Source organism: Lutra lutra, chromosome 2, assembly GCF_902655055.1.
Source record: "Lutra lutra chromosome 2, mLutLut1.2, whole genome shotgun sequence".
NCBI classification, from domain to species: domain Eukaryota; kingdom Metazoa; phylum Chordata; class Mammalia; order Carnivora; family Mustelidae; genus Lutra; species Lutra lutra.
This window is the reverse complement of record NC_062279.1, coordinates 19,823,763-19,845,466: the sequence shown is the minus strand read 5'-3', so window position 1 is coordinate 19,845,466 and position 21,704 is coordinate 19,823,763. Positions and strand designations below refer to the sequence as shown.

Here is a 21,704-nt window from a genome sequence, read left to right as displayed (position 1 = left end):
ATGTTCATGGCCTCATATCCTATGTATCTAGGATCAATACATAGAGCGGGGTTCCGTCACCAAGTAAAATGAGTAGCCCTCAATTTTCTCATCCTTAAGAAGGAAACACAATAATACAGTATTTCAAGGGTTGAAGAGTTGGGAAGAGACGTGATCACGGAGCATTTTGTGACAGACTATTTTTTTTTTTATTAATGTCAAATAGAAACAGGGTTACAAGTGAGAAAAAACAGGTGTAAAAGATGTCAAGGATTACTATCCAGTTATTGTGTAACTGTGACATCTTTGCTTAACTTTGCTGCCGTTCGTTTGTAGAGGGGATGATCCCACTTACCTTGAAAGGCTCGTGTCATCTGCCCGGCACCGTGACTGGGGGATCATACAGTATTGCGGTTGAGAACAGAGGCGGGAGCCGCCTGCCTCCAGCCTGCCTGCACTTGAATCTCAACCCTGTCGCTTACGACATGGGGGATACATGCTCTGTGTGTGATATTAGGCAATTTAATTCATTTCTTTCTGTCTCAGTTTCTCTAGAAAACAGTAAGTATATTTATATCCCAGAGGGATGTGACGAGCATTAGAGCTAGAATAATTCCGGTTAGATATCAAGGGAATTTAGCTGCTCTTATTCATTCATATTTTTACATAATAGCAGGGAAGAGCTCAGGCCTGCCCTATTTCCCCCCAACCCTAGGCCGCAGCCGCTTGGCTAGTGGTTAGACCCTGTTTCCTCCTCCCCTCCCAAACTGAGCTCTGTTTTAGGGAGTACTTTCCCCAACCAAGTGACCAAGTTCCATAACTCTTGGGTTAGCCCCTCTGTCCTCCTCCAAACCCATTTAGTTTTATAAAAAATTCAGCAGTGCTTATTTTTTGTGTGGCTATGAATATACAATTACATTTATGTTCCTGGATGATTTGGATTTGAATCACTTTCTCTTTGGATTACCTCCAATGTTTGCCCATTCAGCTGAGGATCAATTAAAACATTGAGGAATTCTTGACCTCTAGAATTTGGAAGAATGTAGAAGGGCAAACTAGAAGCGAGAATCCTACAGCATCCTGTATCAGACAGTGTGGCAAGAGAGGAGGACCAGATTGACGTGATAATCTGAGACAGTTGTCACATGGTTTGTTAGTAACATGACACGCTGGTGTCACTCTGTCACCTTAGTGACAATTTAAAAAATCATAGTTTAAATAGATCACGTGCATGGCTGCCACTGTGATGTTATTTTGATTGCGTCATTTCCCACATGTTAATGCAGTTTACCCCAAATCATTGGGCTGTGTGTCATCCTTAAATAGGCCAGTGAGGCATCAGTAAGCCAGTAAGGGCTTTTTTTTTTTTTTTTTTAAGATTGATTTATTTGGGAAGAGAGAGAGTGAGTGCATGAGTGGGGCAGAAGGAGAGGGAGAGAGAGAATACTCAAGCAGACTTCCCACTGAGTGTGGATCCCGAGGCAGGGCTCAATCTCAGGACCCTGAGATCATGACCTGAGCTGAAATCAAGAGTCAGCCCCTTAACCGACTGAGCCACCCAGGAGCCCCAGCCAGCAAAGGCTTTCAAGGAGGACCTTTCGGGTAATCTCGCAAACACTTCCTGCTTCTTCAGACAGTGGGATTCTGCAGGGATTCCAGCAAGGAACAGAGAAGGAACAGGGAAGACACTCTTTGATCCAGTACTCATAATGGAGTCCAAGTTTTCATATTACTTCAGATCAGCAAAATCTATAGCTAAGCAAGTTAAGGCAGACTGAATAATCATAAGTAAGCTGTGTGTGCTTAAAATCGCTTATGATTTGTATTTCCTTTTGAGGACAATCCTCAACATCAGCAAGGTTTTTAAAAGATTAAGATATTTACATCAGCTTGGCTCTTCGATGACATATACATATATAATCTCCAGAGATGGAAGTCAGAGTTAAGAGCGCTTTCCCTGTGAATACACCAAAGAGAGGGTATCAACCATGGAGTGTTCAATATTCAGACACAGAAAAATGTCTGGATGCAGAGAATTATTGTGCTCAGCAGATGAAGAGCAAAAGGTTGCTATTATTGGTGGCTTCTTATTTACATCCCTTCAAAATTATGTGTCAGTCTTTCTCAAGAACCATTCTAGGAATCATCTTATATAAAGTAGGATGTGTACATAGGAGGTCGCTCACACAGGTGAGGGCACAGCTGTTTCGATGCAGCCTAATAGGTGGGGTTCCATGTAACTGGTATGCTCCCCCTAGAAAGAGATGACTTCAAGCAGATTTCTAGCAGCAAGGTTGGCATTAAACATACACGTGACTACAAGCTTCAAGGGGAGGAAAACCCCACTCGGAACAAAAAGGCCTTCAAGACTTAACTGTAAGAACTTCTCCAACTCAGAGAATATTTTCTTTCTACCAAGAAAACCACTTATACTCTTGTTTAATGTCCTAATTTAAAAAATAGAACCCTATGATCCAACAGTTGCCCAACTAGGTATTTACCCAAAGGCTACAAAACTACAGATTCAAAGGGGTACATTCACCCCAATATTTACAGCAACATTATCAACAATAGCCAAACTACGGAGAGCACCCAAGTGCCCATCAACCAATAAATGGGTAAAAAAGATGTGGTATTTAAAGGATATATATATATATATATATATATATATATATATATATACACACATACACACACACACACACAAAATATATAAAAATACAACACACATACAATGCAATATTACTCAGCCATTGAAAGAATGAAATCTTGCCATTTGCAATGACGAGGATGGAACTAGAGTGTATTATGCTAAGTGAAATAAGTCAGACAAAGACAAATACCATATGATCTCAGTCATATGTGGAATTTAAGAAAATAAACAGATGAACATATGGGAAGAGGGGGAAAAAGGAGAGGAAAACAAACTGTAAGAGCTCTTAATGAATGAGAACAAACTGAGGGTTGATAGAGGGACGTGGGTTGGGGAGATGGGCATGGGGGTTAAGGAGGGCCTGTGTTGTGATGAGTTCTGGGTGTTGTACGTAGGGGATGAATCACTGAATTCTCCAGAAATGAATACTGCACTGTATGTTAACTACCTAAAGTTTAAAATAAGAAATGGAAGACACTAAATTAACCTTTAATTTATATTCCATTTCTGGGTCTGTTTTCATTGTCCCTCTAATGCAAATTGTGCACCAAACACTATAAATCCTATATCTCACATATTGTCCATCAGACAATCTCACCCATGCAAAAGATGTTGATAGATCTCATTTGGAAGCCAAAAGAGAAATATACATCAGTCATTTCCAGATAAGCATTAAAAATAATCCTTTAGGTTTCTCTGAACATAGCAGCATTATCTTAAGATAGAGCATAATCATGGAAGGGAAGAAGAATGCGAAACAAATGAAATTTTATACAAAACAAGAATTGGATATTTGTTAGGATTACAGTGGTCCACAAATTAAAAAGACTTCCATCAAATGTTGATTCCCAATTATATTTGTCTCCTGACCCATGACATAGATTTAAATGGACCCGTGGGTACTCGAAACAGATGCAGTGACCGTATGACACCCAGTCTATTCGTTTGCCTTCAAAGTGGCAGAAATTCAACCTTGAATAGGACTTAATTCTGCCTAAATCCCTAACATAACGAATAAAAAGTCTCTTCCAATAAGATGAATGCCCAGATTTTTTTTTTAAACAATTCAACAATAGATCCTCTATCAAGGACAGATATCTTGCCCCTTAACAGTGTATTTATAATGAGAACCAAAATCAAACGGTGCTTCAACCAGATTCTCAGTTCCTAAAAACCGCTTCACTTTTCTTCATAAGAAAAGCATCACTCTAGATGAAAACTCCTCATTAGTCAGTCTTGGTCTTATCTTAACCAGACATTCCTCCTTTCAATGAGGTCATGAAGATACCACCCGGGTACTTGCCACATGCCTAGTACCTACACCCACCACTCTCTACACACTCCTAGTGCTTTTAAAAACCTTCCTTGCAACATTGAAAACCTTGTTATTTATATATTTGGAAGCAAGTCTGCTTATCCTTTAGAAAAGTCCTTGTAACACCTCTTATCTCTGTCAACCATCCCTCACTTTTTGAAGGACTTGAAGTAAGAGCAAGGCCTCGGCAACAAATTAATGTATCACGTGATTCAGTTTACATCTGCACAGTGGAACACTTTACCTGTTATCTTGTATTTGGATCTAAAGTGTAATCTGAGAAGCAGAACTCACCCACCCCCTTCATTATAAAAATGAAAATGGAATCTTGTATGGAATTGTCAAATCACTATGTTGTACACCTGAAATCAATATAACATTTTACGTTGACTCAACTTCAATAGTAATAAAAAGTCAACAACCAGAATCTGTTAAAATCAGCATCTAATACTGACAAATGACATACATGTATCCTGATAAAAATTTCACCTTGCAGGGAAAAGGAGATCCCATCTGTACTGAAGTTCATTTCCTATTACTCCTTTAATTCTCTTATAATTAATAATTTACGAATACCCTTTGTCAAATGCTTTATGTGCCAGGCTCTGTGTTCATCCAAAGACTTACTAGATGACCGATTCATCATCTCTACAAACCAAAGCACAAATGGATTAAAAATAACAAAATTGGACACAAATTCAGGTAACCATGTACCAAACCCAGTGAAAAGAACATGGTTCACCTTTTGGAGGAATTGTCTAAAATGACCCAGTCAGTCACAGTTGTCCTTCTTCTCAGCAATGACACACCAGTTGCCATGATCATTCCCCGAGCTCAGAACATGCAGCTCCGCCACGTGCTCCTTCAGCAGGCCGTAGAGCTCGCCTTCTCGAAACACGTGGTAGTAGCGCATAAAGGCTCTAGAATCCAAAACGCTGGACTGTTGTTCTTCAACAGGAATCGTCTCCTCCGAGTTGGAATCTGTGGAGTCAAGTGCAGAAATCCTTCTCAGGATTTTACTAGCAGAAGGGTGACCTTCCTCTGCATCATCCTCATTCACGCAGTTCTCACTAGTATTGGCGCCTTCCAGAAAATTCCCATCTCCATTTCTCCTCACTTCTCCTTGTTGGTCCCCACGTAGATGTTTCCTTGCGGCTGGTGCTCTTGGCCACTCCAGTTGTTTCTGAGACGCCTCTACAAACACGTCTTCATCTAAACTTTGCTCTCTTGTTGAAAGTGGTTCTTGGTGTCCTAAGTCTAAGCTGGAGTGTCTGGAAGGCTGGATGGATATAGTGCTATTGGCCCAACCTTCTGTATTTTTCAAGGGTCTCACTCTTTCAATTTGCTTCCTCAGAGTTGACTCATCCAAAGACCTAGAGAAAAACCAGGAGCGAAAAGATTTTCCTAATGTGTTATAGAATCCATTTTCTTCCTCCCCTTCCTTAGAAATATCTGTACAACACGTTCCAGCCATCAGTGGCTCGTAGTCCATGCTGTGGGACCGCTGTGAATGACCCTGCTCTTTAAAACAAACAGAACAGCTACAGACTGAGCACGGAGGATGGTAGGGATGGCTTCTTTCCGGATGTGCACATGGCTTTCTCCCCGGCTGGCTGGGGTCTGAGAGAAGCCGTGAGCATAAGGCCCTGTTCCACGGAACGAGCACATCTTGCTTCTCAAAGTGCCTGTTCTTTTGTTCCATGGCCCACACGTAAATCATCAGCTGGCCTCCAGGAACTAAGACCCTGGCCATTTCTTTTATTGCTCTGATTCTTCTTTGTTTTGTAGAAAAATGATGTATGACTGAAAAAGAAGAAACTAGATCTCAGGGTGTATACACATAAGTAAACCAACGCATTCAGATACTAGTATTTTCTGTATGATCATGATGCAATTTCAACATGCAGGAGAACCTCCTCATTTCCTATGTGGCAGGACAGATGGTAGGAACAGCACAGCCTTGGTTTAGGGGAGACGTAATTTTTATCTCTGGCTCCTGTACTTTTTAGACAATCTGGGGCAATTATTTAACTTCTATGGATTTCAGGTTTTTTGCCTGTAATAAGACATTTAAATGATATGTCTGTTCCAAATCCTACTAGTTCCAAAATCCTACGAAATTTGTTAACTAGAAGGATAATTGGTGTGAATTAATGAAATTTTCATGGGAGCGCTACGTTAGGTAAGTTCTTTCCCTAGTGAAAGAACTATGAAATAATTCTTTGCTTTCATGAATGATTGGTACTTCTAAAGCACCAAAAGGTTAATACCACTAATCAATGTTAGTAAAATTAATAAAGCAAATAGAAGTGAATGTTAAAGGTTGTTTTTCTATTTAGATAATACAAAGATAAGCCAGCCAAGCCCAAATCCAAATAAATGCTTATAATTAAAAAAAAATTGATATAAATTGGTTGTGTATGTATTTAACAAAAATCAACACGTATGTCATTGTTTTGCTTCCAATCCCTGCAAAGTTAAAGTAAGATTCAAATAGGACTGCCTTTATCCAGCTTTAAGTGTGTTATTAGGCATATTTTAATAAAATAATCTGTGGAAAGCGCCAGTCTATTAGTTCCAAGAGGAGTTCGATCATGGTACCATGTCAAGAGAAACAATCAGATTGTTTTCCACATGCAGGGGTATGGCCCACCCCATGTCTCAGGTAGGAAGATGGTTCTAAGGGGAGTCTGGACACTGCTACACAGGTATGAGTAGTGAGGGAGAGGAGAGATGGAGGGGAGGCCAGGACAGCTCCTAAAACCCTCAGCATAATCCAGGTGCTAGTGGTGGTTTTAAATCTCTAGTTTACCTGCTGCAGAGAGAGAGCAAATATCCATCCCCTACTCCTGTCCCCACAGAGCCGTTCATAATGGATCATTTAAAAGTTTACATTTCTAGAGACAGAGTCTTTGTCACTAAGCTAAAAGGAGGCACAGAGTTCAGGGGGACAAAGACTTAAGATGATGCTAATGTTCATATCTAGGACTATTCATGGCTGTTCATATCTCCCATGACTTACGCCTAATTCACTGGAGAACTTCTGTGGGTGTATCTTCTTTTATTATTATTATTATTTTAAAGATTTTATTTATTTATTTGACAGACAGAGATCACAAGTAGTAGGCAGAGATGCAGACAGAGAGAGGAGGAAGCAGGCTCCCCGCGGAGCGGAGAGCCCGATGTGGGGCTCGATCCCAGGACCCTGGGATCATGACCTGAGCCAGAGGCTTTAACCCACTGAGCCACCCAGGCGCCCATGTGGGTGTATCTTCTAAATATGGTCAGTCCTTGTGATCTGTGAAGTCTGTATTTGCAAATTTTGCTACTTGCCGAAATATACTTGTAGCCCCCTTGTAGCACTCTCAGTGTTTTCGTGGTCATTTGCTGACATGCCCACGGTGGCAAAAAACTCCAGCGTGTACCTTCCCAGCTGAGATCAAACCAGGTGACCCCTGCTTCCTTGTTCCGGCTTGCCTCCTCTCAACGTGTGTCCTTTCGTGGTCTATTTAGTGCCATGTTTTTTGCATTTTGTGCATTTTGTGTGTGATTTCGCTGCTTAAAATGATCCCTGAGCATAGTGCATGAGAAGGTGGGGATATGTCTCAGAGAGAAAATAGAGGGGTTATAGAAGCTTTGTTCGGGCTGTTGGCATGAGCTCAAATTAAATGAGTTTTCTTTAGGGGCACCTGAGTGGCTCAGTTGGTTGTGCATCGAACTCCTGATTTCTGCTCGGGTCATGATCTCGGGGTTGTGGGATGGAGTCCTGCCTCAAGGCTCTACGCTGGCGTGGAGTTTGCCTGGGATTCTCCCTCTCCCTCTGTGCCCCCCACCCACTGCTTGCTCACTCTCTGAGAAAAAAAATACATGGAAATTAAAAAATAAAGAATATATTTTAAAAATAAGTTGTCTTTAAACAGAGACACATGTAAAACAAGGCTCTTTATTAATCAGTTGACAAAAATGCTACCACGAGAGGCTCACGGGAACTTAGTCCGGTATTCCCCTGGGAGCCATGGCTCCATATTCACTATGAAGTATTCTCAGAGACTTAACAGAATATAATTACTATGAATAATGAGAGTTGACATGTTCCTTTTGGGGGCCCAAAAAGAAAAAAAGCATCTTTAAAACTGGACTACTTTAATATAATCATCTCTTTTAGCAGATTCAGACAGAAGTCTTCAACATTTCAGGATTCTGGGCTTCAAAAGAAGTCTTTTTAAAGGAGGAAAGACTTTGTATTTTTTAAACATTTGTTCTGTGATGATTCATTTTTTTAAAATATTTTGTTCAAAGATTTATTTATTTGCCACAGAGAGAGAGAGAGCCGCAGGCAGAGGGAGAAGCAGGCTCCCCACTAAGCAGGGAGTCTGATGCAGGACTTGATCCCACAACCCTGGGATCATGACATGAACCGAAGGCAGTTGCTTAACCAACTGAACCACCCAGGCGTCCTATGATGACTCATTTTTAATAACATAATATCACCCAGGAAATATCTCAATATTTTAGATTGTTGTTAGTTTTTTTAAAGATTTTACTTATTAATTTGAGAGAGAGAGAATACTAGCAAGGGAAAGGAAGAAGGACAAGCAGACTCTCCACTGAGCAGGGAGCCTGCTATGAGGCTAGACCCCAGGACCCCAAGGTCATGACCTGAGCCCAGGTCAGATGCTTAATCAACTGAGCCACCTAGGCACTCCTATATTGTTTTATGTTTATATTTTACATGTAATACTAAGTAACCATTAGGCCAATTTTTTTGGGAAAAGTTTACAACTGAAGTTTACAGCTTCATTATATTAAAAATGTATTATATATGCACATATGTATATTCTATTTTAAAACATTATAAACGTAGCCAAAATGGGATGTGAAGATACATTTACGTGAATTATCTCAGGAAACTATACTGAATCTTTAACGGATTAAAAAAAATCCCCTTTTGTTGTAAAAATCATAATCACAACTTATTTTTTTTTTAAAGATTTTATTTATTTATTTGGCGGAGAGAGATCACAAGCAGGCAGAGAGGCAGGTAGAGAGAGAGGAGGAAGCAGGCTCTCTGCCGAGCAGAGAGCCCGATGCGGGGCTCGATCCCAGGACCCTGAGATCATGACCTGAGCCGAAGGCAGCGGCTTAACCCACTGAGCCACCCAGGCGCCCCCATAATCACAACTTAAAGGCAAAAAGAACACAATAAAGGGATCCTATAGCAATGTGTTCCTGGTGAGACCCCAGAAAATAGGCAGGTTGAATTCAATTACTGGATTCTAGAACTAAATGGGAAGTTACACAAGATCGTCTTTAAAGTCCTATTATATATTGATATTTTATGACATATTGTTATGTAGCTTTCAAGTGTACAGGTCTCATCTCTCTGTGGAGAAGCATTCAGAATCGAGAGGTTTAGCATAAACCAGGGTGTTCCAATCTCAGCACTCCTGACATTTCGGGCTACATAATTCTTTGTGGTAGGAGGCCACCCACTAGGGGGCAGGCAGCAGGTTGTACATACACACACATCCAACTGAGCTAGCCGAAAACGTCTCCAAACGTGGACAGGTGTCCCCCTAAGGCTGGCGGGGGGCAACATCTCCCCAAGTTGAGAACCACTGACATAGAGTAAATGGCTGATTGGCCCTGTTTTAATATATCACTAAATTTTCATAGACTTGTCAAGCTGTTCTAAAAGTAAGTGGAAAGTGTGTTTCTTTTTGCAATCTGCCAATAAAACACAATGATCGTATCATTAGGTATGATGCTTACCTTTCAAATTATTATTATTGAGACATCGAAAAGCAAAAAATATATATTTCTTCATGTGAAGATTAGCAAAAAGTGCCAACATTCAGAATTCTAAACAGGGAAGTAAATATATATGGACGTAAGAGAGACAAACTATCAAAGTTTTTCATAATATGGTTCTAAATGTGAAACCCAGCTGAAAATGACGCGTCACATTATAGTTACAATTCCTAAAATACATGGTGTGTTTCCACCCAAGGAAGCATTTTTCTTCAGAAGATGGCAACCAGGTGTGCTGCGTTTCTCCTGCAGACAAGGGGTGAGACTTCTGTTGAGAGCTGAGAAAGGCTTAACTGTGTGCGCATGGAGCGTTTCCCGGACGCAAGAAAGCTGGGCAGTAACTCCCACCCCCCTGCCCGCACCTGTGCCTCAGTTGCATGGCCTGGATGCAGGGAGCCTCGCAGACTCTCAAACTAATGCCAACAAACAAAAAGAGTGGAGAATACACTTCTCTGACCTTCCACGATTTCTCGTTCCTTAGGTGAGATGACCAACAACCCCAAAACTTTCTTTCCACTCAAGACTCAAAACATTGTAGAGTTGCTTGGTGTAGCAGGAATCCTTTCTCTTCATGTTTAGGCTCCAAGTGGACTTCACAGTTTCAACAGCAAATAAGCGGGGCTGTCCTAGAGCGGGTTTCCATGGCAACCGTCTCCTGCCTGTCCTAAGGACATTCGGGGCTGTGGTGTCCAGGCCTGCCTTCCCACGCTAAGCAGAGATACAGTCCCCATCTAAGGTCAAACAGATGGAGTCCTCATTTCCTTCAGGAGAGAGCAGTCTTACTCTGTATTTTTTTCTGACAATGAGTTTTTAATTGGTCACTTTTATGTAGGCTTCACCTTGCTTTGACGAAGTTTGTTAGAGTCAAACAGATTCATTTTTTAAGCGGATAGGAGCAAATGATTTGCTTGGCCAAAGATTGTCCTCGTTGCAAAAAAGAGAGTGCTGCACGTTTCCCTGGCGTATTTAAATATGACTAATGTACTAGGTTTCAGGATTATGTGCATGGGGTAAAATGAGCCTTACCTGTGTTATGTTTCAGGTACGGGCTTTTGTTGTTTCTTTTCATCTGTGGCCTGTGTGTGTGTATGGCACTCTTGCTGGGAAAATAGGAACACATTCCCTGGACTTCTGAACAATCTGGCATTAAGAGAGCTGACAGGCTTTATAAAAACAATGCTGTCCGGGACCCGGTGGGGCCATCTTCTCCAGTGCCCTCGCCCCAGTGAGCGGTAGGTTACTCCACACATCCTGCCCGGTGACCTTCAGCGCATCAGTTTCTAGCATTTACTAATAAGGGACACACTTGTGACCTAAAGTTTGTACTATGACTTCTAACATTCTACTTCATGTTGGAAAAATCTGGCTTCATTTCAGTATACCAAAGTACAAAATATTTCAATGAGTAAAATTCCCCTAATTCTTCCTTACTCATAAGTATAAGAAATGGGAAGGAGTCATCAGAGAGAACACACCACCAGTTTGAAGGTTTGACTCATTAATATGATCCCGTGTACCACCATTAAGAACCTTTGAGATTAGTCCAATAATCCAGTTGAAAAATTTTTTTAAATTAGATCACATGAATCACATAGACATTGCGACAAAGAATGCATGTTGAGTTGCGAGAAGGGCCTCCACCACGTAAGGTCATTCTCAAGGTGAAGAGGGAGTGTATGCCCAGGCTGCCTTACCTCCTATGGAGATGATGGCATCCAAGCCATGATCCCGGAAGGGGAGATGGAGGTTGTCACATACCATGACTTCACATCCTCTACTCCGGGCGATCTCCACCAATGGCCCACAGTAGTCACAGCCCAGGGCATACACCTGGCTGTTCACTTTCAGATACTTTCCAGTCCCACAACCTGTAAGAGAAAAGCCTGTGTTACGTGTCGTCCTTCCTGGGAAGTGGAACATTCAGTTTTTCTTATGACAAGCGGGAGAAATAACTTCGTATTAACGAACCAAGACCTACGAGAGGACGGCATGAAGGTACTCACAACAGCCAAAGAAAGACCTTCAGAGGGCACTTACAGATTTTCACTTGTAATAGAAGAGGGAGAGGAATCAGGAAAAAGAAAATATTTATCAAACATTTAATGAGGTCGAGCCCGTAGGGTTTAGTGTGCTAGCACAACCAAAGACTGTTAGCTGACTCACAGCAGGAGAAGAGAGTTGCTAGGACCCCAGGAGTGGGGCTCAGTCCTGTACTCAGTCCTGCCTTCACATACATATTTCGTTATGCAAAGGTCTGTACGTGATGGTGTTTATTTTCATATTATCTCTCCAGACATTTTTAAAAAGATTTTATTTTATTTGACAAATTCAGAGAGAAAGAGCACAAGCAGAGGGAGCTGCAGGCAAAGGGAGAGGGAGAAGCAAGTTCCCCACTGAGCAGAGAGCCCCACCGTGGGGTTTGATCCTAGGACCCTGGGATCACGACCTGAGCCAAAGCAGATGCTTAACTCACTGAGCCACCCAAGGTGCTCCTCTCCCCAGACATTCTTACCACTTGCTTTCTGTGTAAAACAAACTACCCAACCTTTTTTCATTGGCTATAAATAAAAGAATTTATACAATAAAACATGCTTTTCAAAAATGCTGAATTTGAACGGAAAAGGAATTTCAATATCTTTTCATCCAATCTAATGTCAGTTCTAGGTTTTAAATGATCTCTATTGATTCAGTATGCAACTCTTAGAACTACTTTCTTCTTAGACCATTTTTAACATTCATTTTCTGGTGGCAGAGACCCAAAGAATTCAATATTTATCTAGACCAATCAGATCTGATACTATAATGAGGAGGAAGTACTAGGAGTGAGCAATCATTTTGAAACAAAGCCTTCTAGGATATGATACCTGGTATCATATTTCCACAGACATAGCAGTTAATTCCTTTTCCAGAAATATTTAAAGATATCATTAGAGCTGATATTCGTGCCTACTGGAATTAGCTCTACATTTTTCTCCCTGAAAAAAAATCTACCACTGTTCAAGGATGTTTAGTTTACTGCTTCTGAAATACGTCACAATGCTCTAATAACTGCCTCTAATAGGCCGTTCAAAATTATATGAGACACTAAAAGCATAATTAAAGTTCACCAATGCAGCTGAGACAGTGGTGAGCCTGTGAATAAAAAATAAGATTCCCAATGTGATTATTTCAGTGTAACGATTGGGGTCTTAGAAATAGTTTAGATCTCATAACCACTGTTCCCAAGAATGCTTATGAGAAAAAGTAACCAATATTTGAGGGGAGTTATGGGGAAAATAGGAATCACAAAGTATTTTAAAATGGCAGCCTGAGTATTTCAAAGATGATGGTCATAGTTGAAGAAAAATAGTCTTGCAAATCCATTTGCTTTTTCAATTTAATTGGCTCAGGGTATATGTTTAGAAAAATGGAAACTTACAGAGACACAAAGGAAGAACAAGTTCCTGAGAAACTGCTGGTTATAGGGGGTGGGAGGGGGAGGACGGGTGAAACTGACGAAGGGGATTAAGAGTCAGAGTATAATGATGAGCTCTGACCAGTGTATAGAACAGTTGAATCATTACATTGTGCACCTAAAACTAATATAACACTGTCCATTAATGATGCCGGAATTAAAAAAAAAAAAAAAGGTTTGTGGACCATTCAAGCTAGAGGGAGGTGTTCCGAGGGCATCAGGCGTACTGAACCCACTTGGGCCTTTTCAAATCTCAGCATTTCCTGAAAGGCTTCCGGGTCCCGTGGCACCCTTGATTTATCCCATATTTACTGATTTATTTTTTTAAGATTTTATTTGTCAGAGAGAGCACAAGCAGGGGAGCAGCAGAGGGAGAGGGAAAAGCAGACTCCCCGCTGAGCAGGGAGCCCAATGCAGAACTCCTTCCTAGGACCCTGGGATGGCGACCTGAGCCAAAGGCAGACGCTTAACCAACTGAGCCACCCAGGCGCATCCCAGTTGCAGATTCATTTCCGATGGCACTCAGCCTCAAGGATGGTGGCGGATCTCCCAAATATGATGCCAATATTTATTTTCCAGCTGCACACACTGGGATGCCAGAGTGGGGAAGATTTTATCTAATGAGATGGGGAATACCGCCAAGCCTAGTGACCCCATTATCTTAAATATGCAAGAAGCATCAAAACATTTCTGATACTGCGGCAAGCTCCAGTACACAACGCTCATGCTGCTTTACAAAATCTCATGAAAGGACAACCTTCCATGGTATTGAAGCGAGCTAACAGAAAGTGTTTGCAGGCTTGCATTCCCTCTTTTTTTCCATTCTGCACCACACTCAGAGTAGAAAACAGATACTTGCCCCAGTTGCACAAAATGTTTTGGTGCATGGTGCGCAAGGGTTTGCTAGAAATAACTAATCTGAATGTTTCCTCTCAAGTTTGTAGGAACAACAACATTTTTTAAATTAAGAGGCTTTTGTTTTTTTTGCTAAGACTATCATGTGAAAGAGGATTCTCTTTTCCCAGGGGAAAGAGAAGAAAAAAAATATATATAGTCTGTTTATTTCCCATTTTATACATTACTTTTTTCTTTTTTTTTTTTTAAGATTTTTATTTATTTACTTGACAGAGATCACAAGTAGGCAGAGAGGCAGGCAGAGAGAGAGAGGAGGAAACAGGCTCCCCGTGGAGCAGAGAGCCCGATGCGGGGCTCAATCCCAGGACCCTGGGATCATGACCTGAGCGGAAGGCAGAGGCTTTAACCCACTGAGCCACCCAGGCGCCCCCATTTTATACATTTCTTAAAACCAGAGAAGAAGGGATATGTTTTATTCTGTAGGCATATTCTGTTCCTGGCCACAAATCAGAGGGTCTACATTTTCATTGACTCAATGAAGGAATGGCAAATAGAGAATGACTTAGCAAATCAAATTTGAGCACAGAGACTGGGAATAAGAACATACAGCCAAGAGGTAAAGGGAATCTTAATTATTGAAAAGTTCATTTTTTTTTTAAAGATTTTATTTATTTATTTGACAGAGATCACAAGCAGGCAGAGGGGCAGGCAGAGAAAGAGGAGGAAGCAGGCTCCCCGCTGAGCAGAGAGCCCGATGCGGGGCTCGATCCCAGGACCCTGAGATCATGACCTGAGCCGAAGGCAGCGGCTTAACCCACTGAGCCACCCAGGCGCCCCTGAAAAGTTCATTTTTATTATGTACCCCCAAAGGCAATACTATTCAATACTATTGGGACAGACATTTGTCTCTGATGTTGGGTAAAAAAGTAACCTTCTCAAAAAGAATCAGGCTCCGGTCTTATTCCTGCTTTCTAAACTAATCTTTTTTTTTTTTTTTTAAGATTTTTATTTATTTATTTGACAGATCACAAGTAGGCAGAGAGGCAGGCAGAGAGAGATAGAGAGAGAGGAGGAAGCAGGCTCCCTGCTGAGCAGAGAGCCCAATGTGGGGCTCCATCCCAAGACCGACCCTGGGATCATGACCTGAGCTGAAGGCAGAGGCTTTAACCCACTGAGCCACCCAGGTACCCCTGCTTTCTAAACTAATCTAAGTAAAACTCTCAAACCCCAGAACATCCTCCATGCCCCATCTAATGTCCTTAGTGACTAGCCCATTTTAGGTAATGGCATTGCCACAATTGCACAGATCCTAGCATTTCCTGAGAGACTTGGGATTTCTTTTGTTTTTGAATCATCGAAATTCTTTTCACTTAGACTCTAGTTCCTGCTTGCTTAATTCCTGATACCTGCCCTGAAGACTTGGTTGCATCAGGAACCCTTCCCCCACATCTCAGCAAATCAGCTCCACTGGGGAATCGGGGGAGGAGGTTAATAAAATTTTAGTCAACTGAAATTTGTACCACCTAAATAGTGAAAACAGCCTAGGATATTACTGCATGGGCAACTGGAACCCGATTACCTCCAGATGTTTATTACTTACGCAAAGTTTTACTAGTAATTATGTATAAATTGCTAATCTAATGACCGGTCAAGTTGCCAACATAACAAACAATTGATTTTAGTGAAGTGGAAAACCTGGAAAGAAAAAACATTTCCTTTTGGGGATAGTCAAATTATCTTACTTTCTTTCTTTCCTTTTTTTTTTTTTTTAGATTTTTAAAATTTATTTGTCAGAGAAGGAGAACGAGAGAGAGAGAGAGAGAGAGAGAGAAAGAGCACACAAGCAGGGGCAGCAGCAGGCAGAGGGAGAAGCAGGCAAGGAGCTCAATGTGGGACTGGATCCCAAGACCCTGGGATCATGACCTGGACCAAAGGCAGATGCTTAACCAACTGAGCCACCCAGGTGTCCTGGTCCTACCTTCCTTTCTTCTAATCTCCTTGGTCTTCTTTCTTTTCTTTTTTTCTTTAACTTCACTTTTATTTTAAAATCTATCTTTTGGGAAACATGGGTGGCTCAGTCAGTTAAGCATCTGACTCTTAGTTTCAGCTCAGGTCATGAACTCAGGGTCCTGGGATCGAGCCCCACATTGGGCTCCATGCTGGGCTTGGAGTCTGCTTAGAATTCTCTCTCTGTCCCTCTCCCAGCTCTCAATCTCTTTCTCCCTAGAAAATGCCTCTCTCGATCTAAAGTAAATAAGATCTTTATTTTATTTTTTTTTAAGATTTTATTTATTTGACAGAGAGAGATCACAAGTAGGCAGAGAGACAGGCAGAGAGAGGGGGAAGCAGGCTCTCTGCCGAGCAGAGAGCCTGACAGGGGGGCTCGATTCCAGGACCCTGAGATCATGACCTGAGCCGAAGGCAGTGGCTTATCCCACTGAGCCACCCAGGCACCCAAAAGTAAGTAAGATCTTTAAAAAAGAAAAATAAAAAAACAACAACCCCATCATTGTGTAATCAAAGTAGTACAATTTGTTTATTGAGTAGTAAAAAAAAAAAGTAAAAGCACAAAATTCGAAAGATACAAATGGGTAAAGAAATATTTACTAGATATTATTATGGAGTTGCACAGGGGCATCTAAGGAATGTTATTTGCACCATATTTTGCAGTAGCACAATAGAGCAGACAACATAGGTTGGTTAACACGGTGCTATGATCAGAGGCTGCTATGCAGGTTTTAATAGGAGGCAGCTCTAGAAGTACAAACATGGAGTGATCTCCACAATATATGAGAGGAAACAAAAGCTACATGTGTAACAGTTTATATTACAGACCACCATCTGTGTAATCAAAAAAGGAAAATTCACCCATAGCTTCTACTTAAATGTCTCAGGATCATACAAGAAGCTAATTGCTTCTGGCATGGGTTCCTTTGTGCTTCCTGGCATGGGTAGGACTGGGATGGTGTAGTTTTCACTGAATACCCTTTGGTACCTTTGTTAGAGACATGTAAGGTCATCACCTAGCAAAACAATCTTACGCAATCGGTATGCCTCCTTTTTTGAATTGTTTGTTCTTATCCTTTCTTTTTTTTTGGAAATTTTGGTCCTATTCTTTCATACTGACTTTGAAGAATGTCTGTAGATTAAGAAAGTTATCTAATTTTCTATCAGATAAGTTGTAGATATTTTAAATTTTTGTTTCATTTATATATTTGTTTAGATTTTTGCCTTGTAGAACTTACAACTTTTCATATGGTCGAAGATATCAATACAGTCGATCTTCTTTATTCACAGGTTCCATATTTGCATATTCACCTACTTGATAAAGTCTATGACCAACTCCCCCCCCCCCCCCCCGCCCACGTCAGTGCTAAAATACTTGGGCAGTGGTTCACCGACAAGCCTGTTCACACAGCAGCAACCAGTCTGGAAAAATCTGAGTTGCCTGAGGTGCCTGACCCGTGTCTTATTTCGGTTCTCATCCTATCAACAAGGACCCTCTATGTAGTCTATTTAGGGCCACAGTTTTTGCATTTTTGTGCTTTGTGTTAGTGACGTCATGGTTTTGGATGGTCCCTGGGTATACAGCTCAAGCGCTGTGAGGGGTTCCTAAACCCAGGATGGCGAAGACAAGCGTAATGGACAAGATATGTGTGCTCAGGAAACTCTGTTCAGGCATGAGTTATGGTGTGTTGGCCTTGAGGTCAGTGTTAAAGATCCATACTATATAGTCATGATGTGTCTTTAAGTAGACAGAAGCATGAAACAAGGATAGGTGTTGATCATTGACAAGAATGCTGTGACCAGAGACTCACAGGAACCTGAGCCTGCATTTCCTCTAGGGACAGTAATTCAGAATTCACGAAGTTAATGTTCATGGCGATTTTTATCAACTTAACCTAGGGACTGTGAATAATGACAGCTTGAATAATGACAATTGTCTTTTATGATTTCTGACTTTTCTTGGTGTTACACAGAGAAGGGGTTTTTGCATCTGAGGGTATTTTTTAAAATGATCTAGTCAGTCATCTAGTCCTATAATGATTTTGTTTTCTCAGACTTAAATCTTTGCTTCATTTGGATTTTGGGGGGTAAGGCATGAAAAAGCATATAATTACACTGTTGTCCCAAAGCTACTTATGGATTGGCTCCTTTTCCTCCTAACTGATTTTAAGATTCTGGCACTTTCCTGACCTTGTGGTTGGTAAGAGCTCCAAATTCACTGTTCTTCTGAAACCACAGTTAATTTTTAAGAGTTGACATGATAGAAACAGTTTTCAAAGTCTCTCTATTTCTACGTGAACTGTTCCCCTTTCCCAGATCCCACCCTACTCATACCATCTTTAGTATGCTAAAAGCCATGGACACACATCTGTTTCTCTTACTAATATTTAGAGTAAATGTTTTAGAGTAAATGTCAAATCAGATGGGATTGGTAACTGCAGATGTAGGACTCTTCTGGGCACAGTCTGCACGCGGTTGCTGGAAAGCAGTTTTGGGTGGCTGTGCCTTGAGTTGGAATCCTAGCATTTCTTACACCTTACTCTTAGATCTACTGGATTGTGGCTTACCACTCCTTGATTCAGAAAGGTACTGAGCCAAAGTCCTCCAGACAAATCTGTGATTATGAAGCTATGATCTAATTAAAGATAGGCTCTAATAACGAAAGACCTACAGAAGCATTAAGGGAAAGGATCTATGAGACTAATAAGAGGTCAGGGGACCTCTTGTATCATCCCACAATTCTGGCTCTTCTGTAGAAGACATGAGAGCCCGTAAAGGTGAACCACCAAATGTTATTTATAAATGTGAATGTTTCCAAATTATAAATGGTCAATTTTGCCTGCAGTCATTTCAGTCATGATTTATTCATTCAATGCCACGTCATTTTCGTTGGAAGATGTGCACAGAGGCTCTTGAAGAGGTCGCCATTGTGTAAATATTGATGTCAGAAAGTTTCTTACTTCCTGACTTGATGAATTTCTGCTATAAGGTTGAATCGTCTAGGTACTGGCAGGCCAAGGACACAATTTCAGGCTTCCGGTTAGACCAGAAATGTAAAATGCATCTGAAAAGGGAAGGTACAATAGAACATATTTCCAACCACATGGCATAAGCCTGGGTTACCTATGTCAGCGATGAGGCTGCCGGGTTTCTGCTCCTGGAGGAACTGGCGGACACGAGGCCAGGCTTTGCTCTGCAGGTCACCGAAGTAAGGTGCGGTGCTCTCATACACATCATGCACGTGTTGCTTCTCCAGCTGGGCAGCCTCATGATCCATCCTGGGAATGGGACCAGCCCAAGAAATGCAGGTTAGACTATGCACCAGAGACAGCTGACGGGGGATGTGCATTTCCCAAAGTTGGAAACCTACAAGCGTCAAGGTTGTACTGTCCTTACACTCTCTTATACACTGCAGAGGACAAAACCTGCACTGTAACCCCACCATAATTGTCCAAAGACTAACAAATGCACAGTTTTTATCTGTAGATCTTCGAAAAATAATGGTTTGTAAACGAGTCAGTCACTGTAAATTTCTGCGCAAGATCAATTCTTCATTTTGGAAGCATAGGTAAAAGGCTTACCAAATGGTTCACTCTGGATAAAATCATTCTGTCTAATGCTAAGTATGTTTTAAAATTTTATAACAGGTAGCTCATCACTCCAATCCAATCACAAAGCCCTATCGATTCTACCTTTTTAATGTTTTTGGATTGCAACTATTTCTCTATTTCTGTACTGATTCTGCTTTAGAAAAGGTGCTCATCTCCTGCCTGAATTACTTCCACAGTCTGTTAACAGCATTTTTGTTTGTTTGTTTTATTCCCCTTCAATCCCTTTCCTTCACTTATGCCACAGCTGGTTTTCTGAAACAGAAATCGAATTGTGCTGCTTCTCATCTTCAGAGGCATTTTCTAGCTTGTCCAGTCAAGTTCAGGTGTCTTAGAAGGACAGACAAGGCTCTTTCTGATCTGGCCTTAACTTACCTCTTGAAGCCATTTCTCACCACCCTTCCCCACCATCAGATGAGCTGTTCCACTCAGTGAACCCTGGTCTCTCCCATGTGACATGTTCTCCCCCTGATCCGGGGGCCTGAACAGACACTGTGCTTTACCTGTGTTCATTCTAGACACACACATTGCCTCTTCCAGAAAGCCTTGTTTGACCTTTCATGCAGGATTAGGCAATCAAAAGGAGTGGGAAAATGTAAAAGCATTCTTAGAGGCCTCTGCTGTTTGGGGTTTAATCTTTTAATTATTCTCTTGAGGCCTCTCATTGAAGAGTATCCCAGGGAAGTGGCCAGGGGTCCAGGGTGTGGCTTTTTACCAATCAATATCAAAGTTTTTTTTTTTTTAATTTTTAAAAAATTTCAGTGTTCCAGAATTCATTATTTATGCACCACACCCAGTGCTCCATTTTTAATTTTTTAAAAAGATTTTATTTATTTATTTGACAGACAGAGATCACAAGTAGGCAGAGAGGCAGGCGGCTGTGTTGGGGAAGCAGGCTCCCCGCCAAGCAGAAGGCCTGATGCGGGGCTCAATCCCAGGACCCTGAGATCGTGACCCAAGCCGAAGGCAGAGGCTTAATCCAATGAGCCACCCAGGTGCCCCCAAAGTATTTTCAATCATTTAAGGGCCCTACTGCCCCTTGTATACTCCTGTGCATCTCATGCATACCTCAAACAGATCCAAAGGGCTACAATAGTTTATTTGGTATTTTCGTCTAGCAGTGGCAGGAAGATCCTCAAGATCAAGGGCTTGTCTTATTTAAAGCTGAATCCCCTGGAGCTGGCACACAGCAGACCATCAGTAAACGAACGAACAAACGTAACCAGAATAGAATTTAATCCTGAGTACAGAAGGTGGCACTGGCTTTTCGAGAAGAGGGAGTGACCCTGAGGAGTGGGAAGAGAAGGACTTTCCACTCACAAGCTGGCAGATGAGAGAGCCACAGGAGAAGGGCATAGTCTCCAGACAGCCCCTGTGTGCCTCTCCCCACCCTCCATCCTCTCACCACCCCCACCCTGGAAAGTAGGAAGCCCTTGAGTAAGATGCTGTCTCATTAGGAACTACAAAGTGCCTTTCCCTTCTTACTCCCCCTTGCATTTAAGAAATATCTTGTGGAGAGATGCTTTGAGACTACATAAATATCCTGTTTCTCAGAGTCTCGTCAGCTAATTTTAGCATCCTATCCCTCCGTGGTTCTTGCCCAAAACAGTTAGTACTACAGTCATCACCAAATGATGATATTCTAATTCCATCATTCTTTCTCTTGCAAGGAGGAGCTGTTCAGGATTTACTCTTAAGAAAACAAATTAGCGGTAGACTCTCCTTAATTACCATGGACCTGCCCACAGCCCCTGCAAAAAAATCTGGCAAACTCCTAACAGAGTACACATCTCATCTGTGAGGTCTGACACAACTTCCACCCAAACTGGAAACAGCTTATGTTGCTCCCTAAACTGCAATTTACAAAGTAAACATACGGCTGTCTATAACTGCCTCCACAGCAGAAAGACCCAAACACGGAGTGCCTTTCTTTTTATTCAAAATCTCCATAAACTTAAGTCTCTTTAACATTTTCTCCCTGGAGGAATCAAATCAGGCAATGCAATTTTGAGGAACCCCAGA

At 41.5% G+C, this 21,704-nt stretch overlaps 1 protein-coding gene across 7 annotated transcripts in view; it reads right to left on the bottom strand.

Moving 5' to 3' along the window:
• Window positions 1-21,704, bottom strand: part of TRMT9B (tRNA methyltransferase 9B (putative)) — a 66,624-nt gene that overhangs the window by 2,317 nt on the left and 42,603 nt on the right. For 3 of the 7 annotated variants that reach the window (XM_047715835.1, XM_047715866.1, XM_047715846.1), the window contains 3 exons: window positions 19,198-19,352; window positions 11,453-11,626; window positions 2,846-5,750 (listed from right to left, as the gene is read on the bottom strand). In XM_047715835.1, coding sequence (XP_047571791.1) covers window positions 4,720-5,750; window positions 11,453-11,626; window positions 19,198-19,351 — 1,359 coding nt within the window. In that variant the 5' untranslated portion in view covers window position 19,352 and the 3' untranslated portion in view covers window positions 2,846-4,719. Of the gene's footprint in view, window positions 1-2,845; window positions 5,751-10,784; window positions 11,245-11,452; window positions 11,627-19,197; window positions 19,353-21,704 lie in introns of those variants that run through there. The other 4 variants (XM_047715876.1, XM_047715856.1, XM_047715894.1 and 1 more) reach the window with 4 other exon arrangements.